Source organism: Haliotis rufescens, unplaced genomic scaffold, assembly GCF_023055435.1.
Source record: "Haliotis rufescens isolate VD_foot unplaced genomic scaffold, xgHalRufe1.0.p SCAF_79, whole genome shotgun sequence".
Classification (NCBI taxonomy): domain Eukaryota; kingdom Metazoa; phylum Mollusca; class Gastropoda; order Lepetellida; family Haliotidae; genus Haliotis; species Haliotis rufescens.
The window spans coordinates 1,324,949-1,350,702 of NW_025964371.1; the positions used below are offsets into that span (position 1 = coordinate 1,324,949).

A 25,754-nucleotide genomic window follows, 5' to 3' on the forward strand; every position below is an offset into this window, starting at 1 on the left:
TTTCTCCTTTTGTCCTTTCCTTGCCGATGTTACACCGTACACTCACCTACTTGCCCTCTTGAGCACCTTCTCCAGGGAGTACTTGGTGGTGGACGTGGGTGGAGGAAGTGCTCGTAACGAGAAAGTCCTCTCCTCCAGCTGGGGATAGAACCACTTGTTTAGTAAATCGGTTCTAGCAAATCGGTTCTAGTAAATTTGTTCTAGCAAATTTGTTCGAGTAAATTTGTTCTAGCAAATCCGTTCCAGCAAATCTGTTCAAGTAAATTCACAATTATACCCTGCTTGTGAGTGAGTTGGGTTAAGGGCTGCTTTGAGGTGTATTCGAATAATGTCAGGGCGTGTCAGCTTAATGTGGGAGGAAAGCCCGAAGTGATGCAGGTCTCCGACGTTTACCACTTCGGTGAAAGTTTGAAACCCACGAGCACGGGTATGGTGCTGACAAACCTAGAGGTGAGGTGAGGTGAAATTGGGTTTAACGTCGCGTCCAAGATTATTGCACTTATATAGCGACGTGTATGCACGTGTATGTGTGTGTGTGGCTGCTTGTACTAGTCCGGACTGATGCCGATTTATAGTGCTAGCTCACTGAGATACCATGCCGCAGTTTAACATGAATACCCCACTCAGACACAGTATACTGACTCCGAGCCGACCAGTCCTTGTTTTATCCCCTTAATGCCGAGCGCCAGACAGGGTAACAACAAGTACAATCTTTTAACGTCTTTTTGTATGACGCGGCCCGGGATCGAACCCTGGACCTTCCGCTCTCCGGGCAGACGCTCTACCACAAGACCACGGAAGCGGTCGACAAACCTAGAAACATAGTTGGGGCGAACCGGGATTCAAACCCACAATCACAGGTTTCTGGCGTGCCCAAGGGACGCAACTCTGCACAGCGAATAGCGGCGCCTTAGACGACTGGGCCACCCGTGCCCCCAAGTGAATCCAGGATTGTATATTGTATTACAAGTTCTCATAATCACATGAGATGGGTGGACCCGTGAAGATCCGGGGTAGAATAGCTCTTCAGCAACCCATGCTTGCTGTAAAAGGCGACTATGCTTGTCGTAACAGGTGACTAACGGGATCAGGTGGTCAGGCTCGCTGATTTGGTTGATGCATGTCATCGATCTCAATTGCGTAGATCAGTGCTCATGATATCAATCACTGGATTGTCTTGTCCAGACTCGATTATTTACAGACCGCCGTGATATAGCTGGAATATTGCTGAGTGCGGCGTTAAACAACAAACTAAACAAACCCACACAAGATGGTAGAGAGGTCACAAGAGGTCGTTGGTGACAAAAAACATGAAATCATCTTTCTTGTGGCAATTACAAGATAACTATTGTTTTTTGCTACATATTTCATTACTTGAGGAGCCCTTTCAATACTTGGTTAAGGGGTGTCAACAATTGTGTGATGTATGAGATAAATATTTCTTTGAACATGATTGACACACGTATCATGAATGTCCGCCATTTTTATCTTTAATATTATTTTATGACTTTGCAGCAGCTGTTTTGAACTTGGGGAAGAAACCTAACACTAAAGATCATCTACTACAAAGACTGTAGATCCTAGCCATGCAGATAATGTCCAGACAGAGTCAGTTTTGACATCTTATTGCAACAGTTTAGAGGATTTAACTTATGACTGATTTTTTAGGCATCTGCAGGAAACACATTTATTAAAACATGTCTTCTTTGTTTGTTGGTTAGCACCACATTCAGCTATATGACGGCGGTCTGTAAATAATCAAGTCTGGACCAGACAATCCAGTGTTTGACATCATGAGCATCATTCTATACAATTGGGATATGATTACATGCATCAACCAAGTCAGCAAGCCTGACAACCCGATCCCGTTAGTCGCCTCTTACGACAAGCATAGTCGCCTTTTATGGCAAGCATGGGTTGCTGAAGACCTATTCTACCTATCAGTGTTATATGCTCAAATGAAGGAGGACACAAAATTATATATGTTTGTTTGTTGTTTAACGCCTCACTCAGCAATATTCCAGCAATATGACGGCGGTCTGTAAATAATCAAGTCTGGACCAGACAATCCAGTGTTTGACATCATGAGCATCAATCTACACAATTGGGATATGATGACATGCTTCGACCAAGTCAGCGAGTCTGACCACCCGATCTTTTTAGTCCTCTCTAACAACAAGCATAGGTTGCTGGAGACCAATTCTGGCGTTATTTTTAATTTTTGTTTCTGTGGATCTGAACTGCCATGTCTCACCTTGTCCCCAGCAGGAAGGATCTGGGTGTAGAACTGTCCAGACACGCCCTGTGAGAGGAAGACACTGCCGTCCCCGGGGTAGATCTCCAGCACCTTCATGGCGGGCAGGTGGATCAATCTGTACACACACTCAACATTCAGAGCAAACTTCTACACAATAGGGGTGACTAGTTAGAAAGATAAATAGTGCTGGCACCTCATTACCTGCCCAACCATAGACTGTAGGGGCGAAACGATACAGCGAGGTCACGATAAGTATCAGTGAGTGAGTGAGTACGGTTTTACGCCGCTTTTAGCAATATTCCAGCAATATCACGGCGGGGGACACCAGAAATGGGCTTCACACATTGTACCCATGTCGGGAATCGAACCCAGGTCTTATGCGTGACGAGCGAACGCTTTAACCACTAGGCTACCCGACCGCCCCACGATAAGTATCAAGATACAAAGGTCCAATATGATATGTATCGCGATATGCATATTTCTTAACTATGAGGAGTGAGTGAGTGAGTATGGTTTTACGCCGCTTTTAGCAATATTCCAGCAATATCACGGCGGGGGACACCAGAAATGGGCTTCACACATTGTACCCATGTCGGGAATCGAACCCAGGTCTTAGGCGTGACGAGCGAACGCTTTAACCACTAGGCTACCCGACCGCCCCACGATAAGTATCAAGATACAAAGGTCCAATATGATATGTATCGCGATATGCATATTTCTTAACTATGAGGAGTGAGTGAGTGAGTATGGTTTTACGCCGCTTTTAGCAATATTCCAGCAATATCACGGCGGGGGACACCAGAAATGGGCTTCACACATTGTACCCATGTCGGGAATCGAACCCGGGTCTTTGCCATGACGAGCTAACGCTTTAACCACTGGGCTACCCGACCGCCCCTCTTAACTATGATTATTTCAGAGCTGGTTCAAGAAGAAAAGCTAGCTGTAGACACAGTTTTGTTGCGGTTATTTTTAGTAGTGAACTTAATTACCACACATTTTTCATTTTTTGACTGACAAAACGCCGAGGGGTCATTAAACGAACAGTAATGTATTTAAGCAAGATTATCGTCTTGTATTGATACTGATAAAAATGTATCATGTATCATATCGGCACATGAAAACTCATGATGCACTGGTGCACAGATGTATTGTTTCACCTCTAATAATCATTTTTTTTATGAATTCATGATATTTAGCAGCTTGCAGATTCACAAGGGATAAGAAAACATATGAAAACATGTGAAAACATATGAAAACATGTGAAAACATATGAAAACATATGAAAACATGTGAAAACATGTGAAAACATATGAAAACATGTGAAAACGGCTAGGAATGTCATCGATAATCGCGATATCGACAAGTTTTATATGTCAATACTGATTCAACAGTGTTCGAAATAAGTAACTGTGGCAGGTAGATCTTGTGTTGGGCCGCCATTTCAAATTTTTATGTGTTCTTATGCCCTGCAGCAAATTAACGTGAGTATTTACTTGTCACAATAAGCTGCCATTTTTTAAATGAGGGCCCGAAGAGTTTAGTCAGAGCCTGCAGCTTCTAAAGTCTGTGGGTTCTGGTGACAACCTGGTAATTCTTTTATTTCAAACACTGTGTATCGATACAAATTTATGAACATCAATACTAAATTAATAATTTACTGAGACAGAAACATTTACATTTATTGAGATTGCCCTGTCTAAGATTGACAATAAGAGTGAGTGAGTGAGTTGGGTTTAACGCCGCTTTTAACAGTATTGCAGTTATATCGTGGCGTGTCAGCTTAATGTGGGAGGAAAGCCCGAAGTGATGCAGGTCTCAGACGTTTACCACTTCGGTCAAACCCACGAGCACGGGTATGGTGCTGACAAACCTAGAAACATAATCGGGGCGAACCGGGATTCAAACCCACAATCATAGGTTTCTGGCGTGCCCAAGGGACGCAACTCTGCACAGCGAATCACGGCGCCTTAGACGACTTGGCCACCCGTGCCCCCCTGGACAATAAGAAGGCAGAAATTCACTTTTCAACATTTAATGGATGAACCTCGTTCATATTTAGCAATAAGTTAATTATTTGCAGGTGTACTTAGGGAATTTTTATTTCTACACATTGAGAATAACTCAATTGTTATTAATCAATATCTCAATATATTGTGACTGTGATATTGTGTACTTTTTAGTGACGTCAAGCCCTCCAATCAATGACACCTCTAGTTTAGTCTACCTGTATATAATCCCATCCACCATGATGACCTTGAGTCGGCCGGGGTTGAATCTGTCCAGGTCGCCCTGGTGGGCATCAACAGGCGCCCACTTGTGGCGGTGTGGGGCGTGGCAGGTGAGGGGGATCGGCTGAGGGAGGGGGGACATGCTGGTGTGTTTCTTGTCAATCTTCAGTGGGAGACGACCCGGGGGCATCTGACTGTTGTCCTCATCTACAAGCAACACTCCGACTTTAGTAACTAAACAACTGACTTCAGTATTTGTCGCGTTTATGGAGCTATATACGTTAAAACTGATGTCCACACTGTATAAGTGTGCGTAGTACGCAGGTTTTGAAGTTTATAACTCCATTAACATAAAAAAATATGGAAATCATTTCTTATAAATAAATACGACAATAATAATAATTTAATCCTCAACACACACAAACCTGTAGAAACGAACACAAAATCAGCGACATCATTCAGCGCAATAAGGCTACAAAATAATTATAGTTTTGGTCCTCAGGCACTGCCCGTCAGAGTGTCCACTGCATGTTTCGTTTTTATTTCCAAATCACAAAAAAATCCCAATACTTTTAAACAAAATGTGATCCAATATAGCACACAGTTACTTCCCTTCACATGTGCACCGCTTTACTGCACATCTCGTGTTATGGTCATGGCGGCAATAGGAATTTGTATGCTTGTTTATGTAGGGAGGCCCTTTCCCAGGTTGATGATACACAACTTTATTTGGTTACATACTAGTTCGAACAAGCATAAAAAAAACACCGCCCGCCGGCACTTTATTTTCAAAAATCAGTGCCTGAGAACCAATTCTTTCATTTTTTTAAGCCTAATGCTATACAAACCTCTCCCATTGTAATTAGCCAATCAGGAAACAGTAGGCAGTTTGTGGATGTGGCTGAATATTTTCTTCAGTTTATAGAAACATAAACGCCAAAACAAATTGCTTGGTCAGCCAATCAAATCCACAGAATCATGTGCAATATATTTCTTGTTGTCATTCACACTTAAAGGTGTCAAAATCGTAGTGACAAACATCCTCGAATATCCAGGGTATAATATCTCCATTTCATTCCCACAAACACCCTGGACCCGTTCAGCACCATAGTTTCAGGAGCTGCATCACTGTCTCCGTCTCCCTTATCACTAGCGTCCGCCCGGAGAGCGGAAGGTCCGGGGTTCGATCCCCGGCCACGTCATACAAAAAGACGTTAAAAGATGGTACTTGTTGTTACCCTGTCTGGCGCTCGGCATTAAGGGGCTAAAACAAGGACTGGTCGGCTCGGAGTCAGTATATTGTGTCTGAGTGGGGTATTCATGTTAAACTGCGGCATGGTATCTCAGTGAGCTAGCACTATAAATCGGCATCAGTCCGGACTAGTACAAGCAGCCACACACACACACACACGTGCATGCACGTCGCTATATAAGTGCAATAATCTTGGACGCGACGTTGAACCCCATTTCACCTCACCTCACCCTTATCACTAACCTAGCACAGAAAGTCTCTTGCTTGTGACAGTCGTTTGATTAGACAGCTGTTAAACTATTCAAAGCTGGCTCGCAACAATGATGTGTATATTTTATTCACTTCTTCAGTGCTCCAGATAACTTTTTGAGCAATTGAGTTTTTACTCTAGGGTTTCTATTCTAATTGGGTTGTTACATTTTTCATTGGGTAACCAATATTTCTTCTCTCATAAATTCATCACTCTATTGGGTTTTTCCCAAAATTAGTGAACATTTTAAGATTTTAAAAAATGAAAAAATGTTTTAGATGTATATTGACTCGGAAAGTAAATTGTGTTTCGGAAATTAGCTCATTTGTATGCATGATGAAAAAGCTTCATTTGGTATATATGTTGAGTTCTTCATTTAATGCATGCGTTTCTGTACACAAGTTAATTGAAAGTCACAGAGTCAGACCACCTATCCATTAGGTCTCCCCTTATATAGCGTAGAGGACCTAATCTAACCTTGAGAAACAGAATGTCTTTCATCTTAGGGACTTAATAACAACTGATTACTGAGAACCTATTCGAACCCAGAACAACACAATGTCTTTCATCTTAGGGACATTATAACAGCTGATTACTGAGGACCTATTCTAACCCAGAGCAACAGGATGTCTTTCATCTTAGGGACATTATAACAGCTGATTACTGAGGACCTATTCTAACCCAGAACGACAGAATAACAGCTGATTACTGAGGACCTATTCTAACCCAGAACGACAGAATGTCTTTCATCTTAGGGACATTATAACAGCTGATTACTGAGGACCTATGCTAACCCAGAACGACAGAATGTCTTTCATCTTAGGGACATTATAACAGCTGATTACTGAGGACCTATTTTAACCCAGAACGACAGAATGTCTTTCATCTTAGGGACATTATAACAGCTGATTACTGAGGACCTATTTTTACCCAGAACGACAGAATGTCTTTCATCTTAGGGACATTATAACAGCTGATTACTGAGGACCTATTTTAACCCAGAACGACAGAATGTCTTTCATCTTAGGGACATTATAACAGCTGATTACTGAGGACCTATTCTAACCCAGAACGACAGAATGTCTTTCATCTTAGGGACATTATAACAGCTGATTACTGAGGACCTATTTTTACCCAGAACGACAGAATGTCTCTTCAAGGATGAGAAAAAAATGTACAAACTTCAAAAACATTTACCCAAATTATAATAATGATGACTCCCTGAATAGAATCTGACCATTCTATGCACAGGTGGATATTCTCATAATCCTCATGTCGATTACCTGTACCTTTTCTTCAAATATCAATTATCATATCTCTCCCGCTTTTGTGTGTGATAGTTCGGCCATCACGTTTATCTATGTTGCCCAGTTACATCTTTGGAGGACAACTCACTAGATAGTCCCCTCTCAAATATAATGTCATCCAATATATGATGTCATCAAGTTTTACAAATCTCCAGAAATGATGTCAAGATAAAACAATATTTTATCGTCAAATAAACCGTTCTTCGTTCTTCTTTACTCTTTGCGATTTATCGCATAGCTATCTTATCCAATAGCTTTAATTATAGACAGACTTCTAATCTATTTGGTCGCCTTGTACGACAAGCATTATGAGCAAAGGGCACTGGCAGGGTTTAACAAAACTTGGACTGAAAATTTAAAAAAAAGAAGTAAATTACCATAACTAAAAAGGAAAATATAGTTCGATGACAGACTGGCTAACATATTACAACAGTGTCATGTAAAACATGCATCACTCCAAGTTTCTCAATTTCACAATTATAATTATGGATATTAATTACATAATCTATGACCCATGAAGATTCCGGGGTAGAACAGGTCTTCAGCAACCCATGCTTGCCGTAAAAGGCGACTTTGCTTGTCGTAAGAGGCGACTAACGGGATCGGGTGGTCAGGCTCACTGACTTGGTTGATGCATGTCATCAATCCCAATTGCTTGGATTGATGCTCATGATATTAATCACTGGATTGTCTGGTCCAGACTCGATTATTTACATACCGCTGTCATATAGCTGGAATATTGCTGAGTGCGGCGTTAAACAACCAACCAACCAACCAACCAACCAACCAACATAATCTACATCCACTAACCTGTGTGACTCTCAGACGCTCTCTCCTCCGCAAGTTTTAATGGATGCCGCCATCGAGTTGGACACTCGTTACAAGAAATATGTCTGGTGACCCATGTATACAGCTGGCGACAGGCGGGACGGTCTGCACTGCTGTTGGCGGACGACACACTTTTCTCTCTCTCTTCTGAAGAGTAACTGATGTTTCGACTCATGCTGTGTTCGCCTGTACTGTTTCCGACACTGTTTGACAATTGTCCCACATTGTGTCCGTGGTTTTGTCCTGGTAACACAGGCGAGGCGGACCTCTGTTCCAGGGAGAGTTCATGATGTCCCACTGTGACGTCGACATCAATAGTTGTACACAGCCCTTCCGATGAGATCTTGCTGATGCTGGAGATGTCGTGAGTGGCAGGTGACGTCTCTGTGCTGCCGGCACCGTAGCGCCGAAACATGGACGTCCGACCGAATGGCGTCATTACAGCTTCGTCTCCCCCACCTGGGTCTCCCTCGTCGGCGAAGTTGGTCGGTGTGGAAATACGAGTGTACGCGGGGTCGACTCTTGTCTTCTTGTCTTTGGCTTCATTAACAGATTTGCCTTCAACAACAGATTGGCCTTTCTTCGGAATCGAATTGCTTCTTGTTTCCGTGGTCTGACCTCCATCAAGTGGCCCCATGTTGCCAGCATTACTCTCCGACCGATCACCCGTCTGACATCCTGATGTATTGTTCAATGTCTGGTTACGTCCCGATAAAGGTTTTTGAGAGTCGTCACTCTTGTTCTGAGATGAATTGCAAGATGCTGACCGTCTGGATGAAGACACATTCTTATTCTTCACTGGTTCCTGACTTATTTTTGAAAGGTAACAAACAGTAAAGTCACGCTTGTGTTCTGACAGAGACAGACTGGCAAACTCGTCACAGGAGAAGATGCGGACGCTGCCATCTGGGAGGTGCTCTGCCCGGGACCGGTCAGCTGTCTTCGGCCAGGCTACCTCCTGGACGTCTGTATACAAGGGCTGAAAGACGAAACTTATCCCCTGGTGATCTGGATGATACACTTAATGTCATCAATGAATATTTGGTTCAGATTCCAGGCAAGGAACCGATGATGAAATGTTATCATTCTCAAATTACATAATTTCATTTTCATAAATTTCTGGGGGATAACAAGGTTGACATAAAGTTTTATGTGTCTGACAATTAATAAATTTCCAAACCTTTTTAGTCTACTAGTCCTTATGATGATAACATATAGCAAAACCCTTAAAAATGGCAAATTTCTACCAGTCCTTATACTGCCTTAACTATTGGGCGGTTTGGCAAGGACTACAAGACAGTGCTGTAAAGGTTTTATTTTTCTATTCTATCCATAAATCAGCCTTTTTTGACACATAAATTGTGACAGTTTGACCACCACCACGACAGCGTACCACCACGTCCTCATTGACCAGCAGGTCGTCACACAGGTAGGGTCGGTCAGCAAATCGGTTGCGGAAGTCCACAGCCTGAAGCACTTTCTGCCTGTACTCGCTGGTCACATACCGACATCGTTGTTGTATCTTTCGCAAACCTACACAAATATTACATCTTGACAATAGTTTTTTAAAGGAATACACTTAAAAGAGTCTTGTTTGATTGTTATTTAACGTCGCTCTCAGAAATATTCAAGAAAATGCCCTGTAAATAATAAAGTCTTGACCAGACAATCCAATGATTGATACTGTGAGCATAGATCTACGTCATCAGGGTGCGATGCATCTTCCTGAGGCAAGAGAGTTAACTGACTTTAAAAGTCCAGTTTCCACCCTTGCTGAACTAGGCTGGAATTCCTGGGCTCAATCATAGCGCCACCAGTGGTTATTATGAGTTATGTCCCTTCTAAGCCTTTCCTATGGACCAATCAGATTCCACCTCTCGTATCACTTGCGTTCGTTTCAAACAAAATGGCGGCACCCAGTCAAGACAATCTGCTCGATAATCAAGATCTATTTTGTAATAATCGCGAAATGCATCAAACCACATCACTACCTTGATTAAAAACATGAAAAGATTTTGAAAATATCTGTTCACATGAGTTGGCGGTGCAAATGCTTTGCAAATCCTGCAATCAACTGAAATCTGCACGACAGTTTACGAACCAGATTTCGATTTGGTTGCGCAATTTTGATTGGACTATGCATAGACTCGTTAGTCCAGCCCAAATGTAACTCCATAATACCAGCCTAGTTCGGCAAGGGTGGAAACTGGACTTTTATAGTCAGTTAACTCTCTTGACTCGAGAAGATTGGTGCGATCACATACAACCAACAAGTCACTGACACTATTTGGTTGCCTTTGTTTGTTTGTTTGTTGTTTAACGTCACACTCAACAATTTTCCAGCTATATGACGGCGGTCTGTAAATAATCAAGTCTGGACCAGACAATCCAGTGATCGATGTACGCAATTGGGATAGGATGACACGCATCAACCATGTCATCGAGGCTTACGACAAGCATAGTCGTCTTTTACAGCAAACATAGGTTGCTGAAGACCTATTCTCTACCCGGAGCTTCTACAGTTTGGGGACCTTATCTAACATTGGTGGAGAATTTCTGATTCAGGCCCGTTCCACAAATCAATCTAAGCACTAAGACCATCGTTGCTCCTATACTTTAAAATAGACAGCAGAATTACAGCAAGACATTATTAAAATATCTGTGCACTTTAAAAGCAGTAGGCCAGCTACTTTCTTATTTCATAGTCCTCTGATTTTTAGGTGAAAAATACTTGGTCAGTAGGGTGGCAAAACAAATAGAATAAAATAAACATTACAGGGTATTTTTTGTTCTTTGAAACATTATCCCCACACATTGCCATGTGTCCCATGGAGATTCCGGGTTGGAATAGGTCTTCAGCAACCCATGCTTGTCGTAAGAGGCGACTAATGGGATCGGGTGGACAGGCTCACTGACTTGGTTGATGAATGTCATCTTATCCCAATTGATAAGATCAATGCTCATGATGTCAATCACTGGATTGTTTGGCCCAGACCCATCATTTAAAAACAGCCATCACATAGCTGAAATATGGCTGAGTGTGGCGTTTAACAAGAAACATCAAAACATTGCCAAGTTTGCTGTGTCTACCTATTATAAGGGTAACGCTATTTTTCAGGGCATTATCATTTGCAGAAGCCCGAGGCCTTCCATTAACTGCCCGACGAAGGAGGGCAGTTGAAAAGACCGAGGGCTTCTGCAAATGACAGTGCCCTGAAAAAGAGCGTTACTGTTATTATAGCTAAAATGGATGGAATTTTTTATCAAATAAAAAGAAACAACAACATCGGTTTTGAAACATTTACTGCAATCAACACGAATGTCACTGCAACATTTTACAAATATGTAAACGTCATAGAACAAACCAGATGACGTCACTATAATATGTGACGTCACTTTCTCTACCCTATGACGTCACCTAACAACTGGCTTGCTAATGGCCCGTCGTCAAGCAATATGAGGGCATTATCAAGTTACAGTGGCCCGCTCATTTCTGATAACGTGTGGGCGGTTTAATGATAATTCTATCCATTTTAGGTATAATGTCAGATAATTAAGTTCTTCATAGGCAAAATATATTTTCTCTCAGATTTCTTTCTTTACCCACTGTAAATGTTTTTACGGTCTGCAGAGTTTGAAAATATATTTAGATCAAAAGTTTCAGCGTAACTAATCCTCAACACTACCTGCTACAGGGTGTTGTCCTGGCTGTGGTTTGTCGTGGTGTAACACACTAGCCCCGCATGGCGACAGCTGCAGACTTGAGCCATCACAGTATCGCACCTCCACCGCATCGTTAGTGTACAGCACCATCAGCGACGGCGTGGAGGACATCTTCAGAACCTGTCACGACAAATGAACCCAGACTAATTTCATAAGATTTGCAGTCCCCCAAGTTCTTTAAACCTTACTAGCCTGCTAACTGTAATGGCCATCTTCCCGAGGCAAGAGAGTTAACTGACCATAAAAGTCCAGTTTCCACCCTTGCCGAACTAGGCTGGTATTATGGAGTTACATTTTGGCTGGACTAATAAGTCTATGCATAGTCCAATCAAAATCACGCACCGAAATTGAAATCCGGTTCGTAAACTGTCATGCAGATTTCGATCGATTGCAGGATTTGCAAAGCATGTGCACCGCCAACCTCGGTGTCAGCAGATATTTTCCAAATCTTTTCATGTTTTGAATCAAGGTGCTAAACGTGATTTGATGCATTTCGCGATGTAAGACCTGTTTTATCACAATATAGATCTTGATTATCGATCAGATCGTCCTGACTGAGCGCCACCATTTTGTGTGAAGCAAATGCAAGTGATGGAATCTGATTGGTCCATAGGAGAGGCTTAAAAGGGATGTAAATGGTAATAGCCACTGGTGGCGCTACGATCGAGCCCAGTAATTCCAGCCTAGTTCGGCAAGGGTGGAAACTGGACTTTTAAAGTCAGTTAACTCTCTTGCCTCAGAAAGATGTGTAATGACATGATGTTGATCAATGTAGTAATAGTAAGTGAATGTTGTTTTACGTGCAAATCAGCAATACTCCACAGGGTTTTATAGGATGCAGAAGTGTGTGTGCTGTACTCACAAATGAATAGAATGGACGTAGAGAAAACAATTTGTATCAAATTCTTGTTAAGAAATAAAAGGGTCCTGAAATTAAAGTAATCATCAAATCTTACAGTTCTACATACTAGGGTTGGGACGGGTAACTCTGGTACCCGGGTCGGGTGGGTACTGAGTAGTACCCGTTTACCCACAGGACTACCTGGACCGTGGTTGGTCACGCGGTATGTTGTTCAATGATAAAAAATATCTGGAACTCTACACTACAAATTACTAATGTTCGCATTTCATTCTGACTTTGCACCCATTCCTTCTGATTTGTCATATGGTTGAATAAAGATTTAACTTAATTCAACTTCAGTATATGTGTAGCGGCCATAAAATTTCCGAGTCCCATGATGGGATGCGAACCATGGACCTTCTGATCCGAGGTCGGACGCCTTGTCCACATGACCAGAGAGGTTAACCCTGTCAGCAGGCTGACATGGTAAGGATGTCCTCTGTGGGATGACTCCACGCACTGCTGCATATGCATGACCAGATTGTTCAATACATGTATCTAAATACGTTTTGCCAGGGCTCTGTTAAATAATTCCTAATCGGACATTTTGAGACATCTCTTGAGTACAACAAAGGGTACCCGGGTAGGGTCGGGTAATAGGGGTGTGGGTACCGGGGTAGTCAATTGGGACTCGTCCCAGCCCTACGATACACTACACCATTTTACTGTTTTATTATTATTATTATTACAGGACCCTCATGAGTTCTGACATCAATGATGAGGGGTCCCCAGGACCCCCAGATTTATAAGTCAAGATAAAAACCTGGCCACTCAGCGATATGGCAGCCACTGTTACACCCGTCTCAGCCAGGGGAACCAGTGACTTAAATCATTAGTAATTTGTCGTAAGAGGCGACTAACGGGATCGGGTGGTCAGGCTCGCTGACTTGGTTGATACATGTCATCGATCCCAATTGCGTGGATCAATGCTCATGATATCAATCACTGGATTGTCTGGTCCAGACTCGATTATTTACAGACCGCCGTCATATAGCTGGAATATTGCTGAGTGCGGCGTTAAACAACAAACCAACCAACCAACCAACATTAGAAATTTTTCAGTAGGGGCACTATGAAACGTTATAATAGTTTATCATCTTGTTTCACATACATCGCTGTACAAGTAGCAGTGATCTCAGATTTAATTTGGCGCTAGACCATATGTAGATCTATAATGTTTATGTTATCAATGTTTTTGTTGGTACAGTCCTGTTCAAAACACTGTACACTCTCTTCAATTACAAATTACCTTGCCAAGGGACCCATAGAAATATTATTTCTTTCAGAAACATAACAATACAATTATTGTTTTTATTAAGCAATTTATCAGAAGAGTACAGATATATTATAATATTGATTAGAGAGTATATATATGGGGTATTTACAAAGATATTTTGGAAAGTAACCCTCTAGTATTATTTACTAATTCAGAGTGTGACAAATACGTCAAATAACCTAGCACAACTTGTGTCAATTTTGACATTTAGGGACACATATAAAGTCATGCCACGCTGATTGTCTCCCTTGACATGTTATTTTTCATCGCCGATCGCTTGCCATAACACTTAGGTGTGCACATTTCGTTCCTCTTTCTAATACGTGTTGACTACTGACTTAAACATCAACTTGAAATAATTTACCTATATAGGTATTTTCACATCGTTTTTGTTGTTTCCGCCATTTTTCGATTCGACAAGACTAAACACGAAAGACCAATCATTTTGAGAAACTGATCAAGGGAGGTCACTCCAAAATTAATTGACTGTACGTGCTTCGTGAAGTAGCGTATTCAGTATTCATGGCTGTCGACTACAAGTTCGATTCTGCAAAACCAAATAATTTATACTCTGGTCTCTGATTATGTATAGAAAGAGGGCGCATGCTCTTTGAAAATAATTTAATCCATGAATGAATATTCCATGACGAATGATAAAAGAAAACGATTCAAGTTTATTTTTCAGTGTTGTGTAAAAGATATCTATAAACATGTAAGGTCGGTCTACAATCTAAGTATACTAAGTTGATTCACGTAACATTCCTTCCCAAATTATCGAGTTTGCTCTCTTGAGAGGAACGTTGCATAAACCTCGTCGCAGTTGCGGGATATCCTGTGTGCTTCATTGTTCTCACATCAGGAAAAAGGACGTACGTTTGTTCAATCTGTTTGATGTTATCTGTCTGTGTTTGACACGTGGCCCTGCTGATATAACGCACGTGTTTCCTGTCCTGGTACATATAGTTTCCCTTTCGCTTTCAAGTTGGGGACAAGTGATACTTGCATGCACAAATATTTGCCCCCCCCCCCCCCCCCCCCCCCTTTCAAAAAAAGTTAACTACGGCCTTGTCTGTCGATACGAATATTTAATTAACTGGCATAGTGTCCAAAGGTCTATTACATGTCCTTCTTTAGCGGTCGGGTAGCCTAGTGGTTAAAGTGTTCGCTCGTCACGCCGAAGACCCGGGTTCGATTCCCGACATGGCTACAATGTGCGAAGCCCATTTCGGGTGTTCCCCGCCGTGATACTGCCAATCTCATTAAAATCAGATCTAAGTTCTCGCTGTCGCGAAACAAGGCTAAGCTTAGCGAAAGCGAGAGCTAAGATATCTGATTTTAATAAGATTGTGATATTGCTGGAATATTGCTTAGAGCGGCGTAAAACAATACTCACTCACTCATTAGCCCCGGGATAGCATACTTATCTCACGCTGCAGTCTGAAATAATATCATACAAATATCACTTGAACTATTTTACTGTGTAGCATTTGGACGATCTGCTGTTTGAGTTGAACATTGTTGCTTTAAGCAGTGCACAGATATTGTCTTCGCTTTGTGTCCACATTATTTCGGTTGCGTGAATGAAAAAAACGTCGTAAACTGAGAGACCTGTAAAGCCCAACAATACGACATATTGGCGACGTGACGTCACTGAAAGCAAAATCGGGGTCATTACTACTCATCTCCGCATGTAGTTTTTATCGTTTCATACTTTTTATTTCTGAATATAAATCTTCTATGCTTGCTGTGTCTATTTAGATAGGAGAACTTCCCGGGGTAAGGGAGTTTGCATATTTAACTTTTGTTTGTTTGTTTGTTTGTCGTTTAACGTCGCATTCAGCAATATTCCAGCTATATGACGGCGATAATCGAATCTGGACCAGATGATCCAGTGGTTGACATCATGAACATCGATCCACTCAATTGGCATCGATGACATGCACCAACCAAGTCAGCGAGCCTGACCCTTCGATCCCGTTAGTCGCCTCTTACAACAAGCATAGTCGCCTTTTACGCAATCTCATTGAAATCAGATCTTAGTTCTCGCAACGCTAAACTTTGTTTAGCGGTAGCGAGAACAGAGGTCTGATTTTAATGAGATTGCCTTTCACGTCAAGCATGGGTCGCTGAAGATTTATTCTACCCCGGATCTTCACGGGTGGCATATTTAAGTGGTTTGATAGGACGCTATGTCCAGGTTAACCATTAATGAATGATCTGCAGTCTAAATCGCGGATAACTACTTTTGTAGAATTGTACCATTTCACAAATTGCTGTATTAATTCCTGTAGTTTGTTGCAAGGGGAAAAAACGTGTTGTGGCGTTTCGTGTTCATTTTCGTATAAAGCACATAGCGCAGAAAGTACATGCGCCGTCACCTCGTCTACCTGTTTTGTGTAGAAATGAACTTGTAATAATTTTCTGACTGTTTATATTGAAAGTTCCGCGTTTTATTGTCAATATTTGCATCTTGATTGAATTCAAAGCATCTAGACGAGTTTTCTAATTTTATTGTCAATTTTTAACTTCAGCAGTTTAGTAGTTTAGATTTATACTTTGGTTTTCCTGAAACAGTTTTTATTAAGCTTGACAGGATTTTTTTGGTCGCACTCCGCAATATTCCAGCTATATGACGGCGGTCTGTAAATAATCGGGTCTGGACCAGACAATCCAGTGATTGATATCATGAGCATCGATGCAAACAATTTGAATCGATGACATCCATCAACCAAGTCAGCGAGCCTGACCCTCCGATCCCGTTAGTCGCCTCTGACGACAAGAACAGTCGCCTTTTACAGCAAGCACGGGTTGCTGAAGACCTTTTCTACCCCGGATCTTCACGGGTCCCCAATGGTTTGTTGCTCGTATGGAGCCTTTCAATTAATTTTATCCATATCACAATTTATCTTTACATCCTAACTGGTGATCTAACTGTTCGCAGATCTTAAAGAAGAAACGAACATCCTTTTACAAATAGACAATATCCGTGTCCCAAACCTGTTACAATGTATTTGATTTTCTGGCTATGGTAAGGGAGGTAATCGCTTAATTAGTAGTAAAGAAAAACATAGTGTTAGATGTAAAACAGGGAATGGGTTGAAACCTTCATTGTACATATTGTTTTAAACATGCCTGTGTTGGTAAGACCAGACGCCATAAACATTTTATGGTCTCTGATAAAACAAAATGAGAAAATTATTTTCTGTTTATTTATTTGGTTTGCCATTTGAATGAGGACATGCTAATTTGTTGCCACCGCGTTTATGCCTCGTATCAACGTTCCTTGTTTATGTTTCTTTACTGATTTTTGTTTGTTGAAAGAATGATTTTGGATAATAAATCTCACCTTCCTAACTCGTGTTTATGGAAGCCTTTTAGGGCCATTTGTTTTTTTTAATTTGTTTTCGATACAATCTTGAAATTTCAAGATACTAAGTTGAAATTTCAAGAAACTAAGTTGAAATTTCAAGAAACTATCTTGAAATTTCAAGATACAGAAGTTGATACTATCTTGAAATTTCAAATTAGTTTCTTGAAATTTCAAGATAGTATCGAAATTTTTTTTAAAAACCAAATGGCCCTAAAAGGCGTCCGTACGTGTTGATATTATGGCATATGAAAAGACACGAGAATGAAATTTTTTATTTATTTGTGACTGGTTGGTCCCGAAAAGTGCCTGAATCTTCACAGAGTCAATAGATAAGCGAGAACCAGTATTCCTCTATTGCTTAATCATTGTGTGCCGATATATGTACGTGTGTATTTGTTTGTGACTTGTATATCCGCATAATAATATTTGCAACAGTAGGTACAATTAATACAAATATATTATTTTATGTACAGTTTACTCTTATTTTTAATTTTTTTTATTTTTTTTATCTTAAACATATTTTATTTCAGTTCAGTAGACATAAATGTAACATTAGTTAAAACATGATCAGATATGGGAATCATATATTGATTGACCGATAAATTATAATAAGTAGGCTGATAATTCCTTCCATTTTCTGTGGAATCTATTAATACTACTATTTTTCATTTTCATTTTTCATTATTTTCTATTTTACATACATCTTTCAATATTTTTTATGAAAAGAGGAAAGCATAATGGAGTGACAGTTTACTCTTATTAATTGTTAAATGTCGTTTGTAGGGAGAGGTGTTTAAACAGTTTTAACCTGTTTACCAATCCCATTCCGTTTGAGGAAATAAATATTGTTCAAGTCATTATCTTGTGAACCAAAAGCATACTGGTCTTATAACTAACGTAAACTCCACGTTCGTAATTGACTTCCACGTGTGAGTGATAATTTTTAGGCAACCCAGAAGGTGGCGCTGCGATATTGGAAGAGGAAGCCATGTTTGATTGATTTTTAAGGTACGAAAGCGTAACATTTTGTTCGAGTTTGCGTTTGTTCCGCATTAATTTCTTATGGTAAACATGAATTTTGATAAGTTTCCAATTGTACACGTTGAATGGACAGAATAGCATGCTCGAAGGCAATATCGTTCCTGCTTTATTCTCGACTAGAAATCCGTAAATACAAAGCGCATTTTGTTTGCTGACGTTGTGCTTGTGTTGAATGTTGCAACGTATGTACTGAGAATTGTACCTATTTTCAACTTATTTCAGGAGAACATTCGTTTTAATGTCCTGTTTTAGGCCATTTGAAAGGGTTAACGTGTTTTTGTTGCAGTATTGTAAGGTCAAAAGTTCATTCGTCGTGAAATTGATGTTGACCAGCTGACCGCGATAATCCTCGTCCGTCATTGCCCAAAATAGGAGCATTTTACGAGAGCGTTGCAATTAGGTTTAGATCTATTGCGGATGGCTTTATAGATTGCAGAATACCAGATACAGGGTTAGAACTAAACTGTAAAGCTTTATTAGCCTGGTTGAAGATAAAATGCCCTTGTAATGTTAATACAATGGGGAAATTTTGAAATAGGTACTAGCCCGTAGGAATTTGTACTAGCCTCGGGCTAGCAGGCTAGTGTTAATTTCTAACCCTGAGATATGTGCGATTATAGAATCTACCCTTGTCCCCTGGATCCTTGGGTAGCCTGGTGTTAGCTCGCGTTAGCTAGTCACACCGAAGACCTGGGTTTGATTCCTGACATGGGTACAATGTGTGAAGCCCATTTCTGGTGTTCCCTGCTGTGATATTGCTAAAAGCGGCGTTAAATCAAATTCACTCACACACTTCAATAAGACAGTGGCGAAAGTATTCTATCATGTCTATAGTGGCTCTAAACTAAGAATGAAATACAAATGAGAGGAATTGGTAGGCACTTGTATTATCAATTGGCTAACAAAGCAGTTTACCAGGCACAGCTTACTCAAGCGCTAATAGGCTCAGGATGCTGACGTCTGTTCTCGCTTCACAGATCTTTTGTGCATATTGGTAGCATAGCTTCTGTATTGGAACAGAATGCATTTACTATGCAAATAAGTATCAAGTTTGGTAGTTTCTTTTAGTTAGTCTGACTCAAATTCTTGACTATAAAGCATAGAATCCATGGCAACTAGTATTAATATGCATGAGAATTTGTTATCTTAAGTGGGAGATATGTTTTTTTCTCTCAGTTATCGCAAATAAATGGACAGTAGTTGGGCATGGCAGAGACTGTATACCGATATATGGTCTGAACAGGCTGAAGATGTCTGACATCTCGGCCATCTGCCCACCAGGTCCCAGCAATCTTGGCAGCTGTGTAATAACCAACAACACACAAATTGAGATCTGGTAATGGTATATGGGGCACGGGTGGCCCAGTCGTCTAAGGCGCCGCGATTCGCTGTGCAGAGTTGCGTCCCTTGGGCACGCCAGAAACCTATGATTGTGGGTTCGAATCACGGTTCGCCACGATTATGTTTCTAGGTTTGTCAGCACCATACCCATGCTCGTGGGTTTCACCGAAGTGGTAAACGTCTTGAGATCTGCATCGCTTGGGGCTTTCCTCCCCATTAAGCTGACATGTCGTGATATAACTGGAATATTGTTAAAAGCGACGTTAAACCCAACTCACTCACTCACTCACTCACTGGTAATGGTATATGTCAATAAAGTACATATTAATTAATATTAAGTGCCAATCAGTACCTACAGCGCATTAGGAGCAGTTATCTCTGTCTATTATTTCATCCATCAATACAGGCTCTAAAGCAGTGATAGAAACTAACAGTTTTAGTCCACTAGTTTTTATGATAACGTATAGCTGAACCCTTACAAAGGGGCAAAACTCGTCTTGTCCTTATAACTTAACCATTTGGCAGTTTGGTAAAGACTATGACTAGTGCCAATTTCTAACGCTGTAAAGTAATTATGTACAAGTACAGAACGCAACATGATTTCATTACTTTAAGTTACAGGATGCTCATATTGCCTGCAAGGACCCTTAAAATCAATTATTGGGGTCCCCTGAAACCCCACTTTTGTAAGTCAAGGTAAAACCCTGCATGATATAGCTGGAATACTCTTCAAGGTGGTGTTAAAACCAACCAACTCGCTCACTCACTCAGCAAAATCACTGAAATATTGAGTTGGTTGGCTGCTTGTCGGACGCCTGGGAAATTCTGAACATGCTGAAAGGACTATAGAAATATGAAATATTTAAATTCAAACTGACAACTCCCATGCAGATTCTATCAGTCTCTGGCTTTCATTACCCATACTTGATTATTTACATGCAACCGTGATATGGATATAATCTGATAATACTGCAGGCTGATGTAAGACATCATCCGTTCAGTGGGCCGGCCACTCCATGAGATATTAGTAGTTTCATTGACACCATGCAGGGTTTCAGATGGCCCTCGGTCACCGGTCATAGACCGATAAACTTTCTATTTGACTGATGGTTTGTTTAAGTTGTCAGACTTTTGACTGATAGAAATGCTAAGCAAGGCGTCACACGTGTCATAATTTCATGATTAAATAGTAAATAGTAAGGATTATTCCACTTAGGGTATCGATTTGGAGCCATCGATTTTAATGCTCTCATAAAGTATAGTGCCAATCAAGACTCAGTTGTCCTTGTGTCTGGGGGATGGGGGGTGAAGTTGATTGTACTGTATTGTACTGATTTAACTTCGAAATTTTACTGCATCCGGCATCTTTGTTTAAGTGACTTACTGACTTTTGCCACTGACTTCTTACATTTCTTGGGTCCAAGTCATTGACCTGTATACAGCTTTTTGTGTCAAAATCACTGCCATGGGTTCCACTTACCCTCTGTTTATTTGTGATAGACAATTCTTATTCTTTCAGCTTCATTTCACACAACTACAGCAAGATGATTGAACAAGACAGACCTGGAAAGATATTTGTTGGAGGCCTTACTTCAAATGTTGACAGAGAGACACTTGAAACAGCATTTGCTAAATTTGGCAGAATCACAGAAAGTAAGTGAACACTTACCATTTGTTAATTGTATCAGTCAGTGACCCACAGATGTTTGAGCAAACTATACCGAGTAGTGTTTTGCAACCTTATTAACCTGAGATCAGAGTTCTTGCTGCCACTAAAGAAAGATCTGAGAACATCCCATCACAGGTCATGTCGAATGACCTGTCATCTGACCAATCAGTGTTGCTTACCAGATCAAGAAAGTGACATTCGAATGTTTTCGGCATCTGGCATCCCCAAAATGGTTAACATGGGGTTTTCTGAATGACATTTTCTGGCTGTACAATCTTGCTTCAGTGGGATAAACATTTCAATCAGAAGACTTTCCATAGCCCGTGGGAAGTACTGCCATACAATCTTGGTCATCTAGGACTACCTCTGTGGTCTAGTGGATAGAACGATGCCCGGAAAGTGGAAGGTCGTGGGTTTAGTCCCCGGCATCACACCAAAAGATGTTAAAAGATGGTATTTCTTACCATGAGAGCAGGGTTAGAAACTAAGAGTTTTCGTCCACTAGTCCTTATAATGATAACATATAGTAAAACCTTAAACAGGGCAAATTTCTACAAGGTCTTATGATACCTTTACCATTGGGCAGTTTGGCAAGGACTATAAGACGAGTGCCAATTTCTAATGCTGTCAGAGAGGCTAAACAAGGACTGGTCGGCGCGGAGTCCGTATACTGTGTCTGAGTGGGGTATTCATGTTAAGCTGTGGCATGGTATCTTGGTGGGCTAGCACTATAAATTGGCATTAGCCTGGACAAGTACAAACAGCCACACACAGACGCAAATGCATGCGCGTCGCTATATACATAAGTGCAACAATCTTGAATGCAGCGTTAAATTCCATTTCACTTCACACATCTTGGACACCTATTACTGTATTAGACATTTATTTTGTTCAGATTTAAAATTTTGAATTGCTTTTTTTTAAGGCGTAGTCTTGAATGGAATTTGCCATTTTGAAATTAGAGTCATAAAGCTTCGGAAAGCTGCTTTCCAATTGGCGTATGTCGACTTCTTGGTCGTTTCATTTGTTGGTCGTGTTTGAGTAATATGTTTGCAAAGGACATGAAGTGCAGGGGGCGTTGGGTAGCCTACTGGTTAAAGCATTCGCTAGTCACACCAAAGACACTGCTTTGATTCCCGACATGGGTACAATGTGTAGAGCCCATTTCTGTGTCCCCCGCTGTGATATTGCTAAAAGCGGCGTAAAACCATTCTCACATCATGTGCAGATACTGCACAAGGTTGGGGGAAAACCCAGTCCCATTATAGGAAACTATGTACCATGATGTACAGTAAATCTGCTTTTTGTTCATAAAATGCACTGTTCAATGTTCACTGTCTGACTTGTATTATACTCACAAATTCACACCTATATACCTTGTATATACAGTTTCAATTTTGGCATGATTGCTGCAATATTGGGAAAGATAGATCTGATATAATAAAGAGTTGACTAAGCAACTTGTTTCATCCAATTTACAGTTCTCATAATAAGAGACAAAATCACCAACCAGTCACGTGGATATGGATTCATCACATACGAAAATCCCTTGGATGCTGAGGATGCAGTGAAAGGAATGGATGGAGAAGTAAGCTGCAATGATTTATGTAATAGTTGAACAAGGCTCTTGTTGTCAAATGCTACTAGCCAACTGATTCTTCCCCGAGTGGAGTTTATGCACATAGCCTTTGACCATGAGGTCCCTGACATGTCAAAATGATATACCGTATTCGATGGCGTAAGGGCGCTCTCAAAATTAGAAATAGGGGGCTCTTATTAGAATATTATTTTGTCGAATAAAAACAGTGTATGCTGACAGCCTGAAATGTTTATGTACGACCGATATATTTTTTCAGAATTTAATTGCCCATAATTAAGGGGGCATATAACACAGGAGTGCGTATTATACTTGAATAAATGAGTCTTGCGTACATTGATGAATCGGAAGGGGTGCTAATTTGGATTGTTCACGAGCCAATATAATAGCAAATATCGCCGTGGGCTCTTATTAGAGCGGGGCGCTTATTACGTCGAATACGGTACATGTTTTACAGTTGTTAGTGGGTTGTCTGTATTGTGACTGTGCCGTGATAATTTCAGTTTTCACTTAATTTTCTGCTTGGAATGGGGCACATATGCCCCCTTTTCTGCTTGAATGGAGAGGCATGTGGCCAAAAAAATTCAGATTTCTAGGTTCAGCCCTGCAGTACTAACACAGCCAACCTGTTATTGGCCCATTTATTTTTGGGGGGGGGGGAATCTACTGCAGAAATGTTAAAATTCAATCCTAAATTCTGCAGCTAGTGTTAGCAACTTCTAAAATATTTCTATCCCAACTGAGACAACTAATTCATTGTACTGACTGCCAATAAGAATGGTAGTTAAATCAATATTGTGTAATTTCTATTTGGCCTAGCACAGGGGTCAATTTAACCGCTGTCCCACTGAACGGCGGCCAGTTAAAATTATGGAGTGCTTGTTGAAACGTAAAGTAGATGTCCATCTGGCTAGTCAAACTTTCAACCTCTGTGTGTATTTTTTATTTTTTTATTTGGACACTAACCGTGAATCATGTAACTTGGATGAAAAATTATTTAGGTGGGGTGAGGCCCTGTGAATGGTAACACAAAGAAAGATATATCAACACCATCTGGGTAGACTGACAACCTGTGGTCATTTTGTAATGTTGTGTACAACAACATCTTTATTTGCTCATATTAGTCATAATAATCTCAGAGTGCAGGAAAAGGCGTTTTTAGGGGTGAAGAGTTCTAAAATTTCCAGAGCACTGGTGTATTCTCCCTGTGATAGTATTACCCTGGACCTGTGAAGATCCGGGGTAGAATAGGTCTTCAGCGACCCATGCTTGCCATAAATGGTGACTATGCTTGGTGTAAGAGGCGACTAACGTGATCGGGTGGTCAGGCTCGCTGACTTGGTTGATGCATGTCATTGTATCCCAATTGCATGGATCGATGCTCATGATGTCAATCACTGTATTGTCTGGTCCAGACTCGATTATTTACAGACCGCCGTCGTATAGCTTGAATATTGCTGAGTGCGGCGTTAAACAACAAACAAAGTATTTCCCTGAAGCTCCCTTCATGGTCAGTGTATGGGCAGCCCTACAATTGTACTATATCGATAGGACTTTAATAATGCAAACAGCATTGACGATGGTATGCATAACGATTGATAGTTTCAATAGTTGCAGTTAGTTATAATTAAACAAATTATGCATCAGAAAACTTTATGGTCAGATTTCAAACCTGCTGTGTGTTGGCGACAAAGAAGGTGAAAACTTCAGATTGGAGTTACTTCCCTTTAGTTTGTGTTGCTTTTGGAAGGAAATTAGCCAACTTTGATGGCAATACTTTATTTTTTTCTATTGCATTGATTAATTTACTTATCAAGTTTTGATATAATACTATTGAAAAACCATTGCAATACCGTTGCAATAGTTGATAACTATCGCAGTACTATTGCAATAGTGTGGGGTACTATTACAATACAATTGCAATAGTGAGTGTATCCTCAATAGTCATCCCTAGCACTTGGCAATAACAACCTATGTATTCAAATATATGTGACTCTCATGTCAAATCTGGAAACTAGTTGTTACAGAAGTTGTAGGTTCCCTCATTTCAGACCATTAATGGCAAGGAAATTCACGTTGAACAAGCCGTGAGAGCAGTACACGATGACCGAGGCGGAGGGATGAGGTCCAGCCGTGGGGGTGGCAGGTCAAGGGGTGGTTCCTCCATGCGCAGCAGGGGCAGTCGAGGGGGTCTGTCAAGTAGAAGGGGAGGTTTCAGCACACGGGATGGTGGCGGCAGTCGAGACAGTTCACGAAGGATGGATTCCATGAGACGAGGATCTCCGCCACCAAGGCGTGGATCTTCAGGAATGAGAGGGCGTGGACGTGGTGGACCTATGATAAGGTATGTTCACTGTACTGCTGATATTGAAATCTTGAAGTATAACATACCCAAAACACCTGTGTGTTAGTAAGTTGTTTTTCTAAATGATAAACACCTCCCTTTTCATTACATTTAGAGCTTTTTCTGTACAACTTATTTTTGATAATATTTTGTTAATGTGAAGACTGAATGAATTAGTTGGAAGTTTGGTATAAAAGGAATATGATAAGGCTAAAAAAATAATAGTCTTGGTTCTCAGGCACCTCCCGCACCGTTCTCAGGCACCTCCCGCACCGGTCTCAGGCACCTCCCGCACCGGTCTCAGGCACTGTCATCATAAAAAAAATCCTAATACTTAAAACCAATGTGATCCAATATAGCACACAGT

General features: G+C 40.9%; 2 protein-coding genes across 6 annotated transcripts in view; one reads left to right on the top strand and one right to left on the bottom strand.

Moving 5' to 3' along the window:
* LOC124121977 (uncharacterized protein C5orf34 homolog) overlaps positions 1 to 14,492 on the bottom strand; it is a 33,881-nt gene extending 19,389 nt beyond the window's left edge. The window contains exons 1-7 of the mRNA XM_048388802.1: positions 14,390 to 14,492; positions 11,812 to 11,968; positions 9,519 to 9,658; positions 8,108 to 9,104; positions 4,485 to 4,695; positions 2,255 to 2,372; positions 47 to 138 (exon numbers count right to left, since the gene is read on the bottom strand). Coding sequence (XP_048244759.1) covers positions 47 to 138; positions 2,255 to 2,372; positions 4,485 to 4,695; positions 8,108 to 9,104; positions 9,519 to 9,658; positions 11,812 to 11,959 — 1,706 coding nt within the window. The 5' untranslated portion in view covers positions 11,960 to 11,968; positions 14,390 to 14,492. The remainder of the gene's footprint in view (positions 1 to 46; positions 139 to 2,254; positions 2,373 to 4,484; positions 4,696 to 8,107; positions 9,105 to 9,518; positions 9,659 to 11,811; positions 11,969 to 14,389) is intronic.
* A 3,773-nt stretch (positions 14,493 to 18,265) lies between these two features.
* Positions 18,266 to 25,754, top strand: part of LOC124121985 (RNA-binding motif protein, X chromosome-like) — a 31,640-nt gene continuing 24,151 nt past the window's right edge. For 4 of the 5 annotated variants that reach the window (XM_048388771.1, XM_048388772.1, XM_048388773.1 and 1 more), the window contains exons 1-3: positions 21,297 to 21,430; positions 22,928 to 23,034; positions 25,080 to 25,387. In XM_048388771.1, the coding sequence (XP_048244728.1) occupies positions 21,322 to 21,430; positions 22,928 to 23,034; positions 25,080 to 25,387 (524 nt within the window). In that variant the 5' untranslated portion in view covers positions 21,297 to 21,321. Of the gene's footprint in view, positions 18,404 to 21,296; positions 21,431 to 22,927; positions 23,035 to 25,079; positions 25,388 to 25,754 lie in introns of those variants that run through there. The other variant, XM_046485123.2, reaches the window with a different exon arrangement.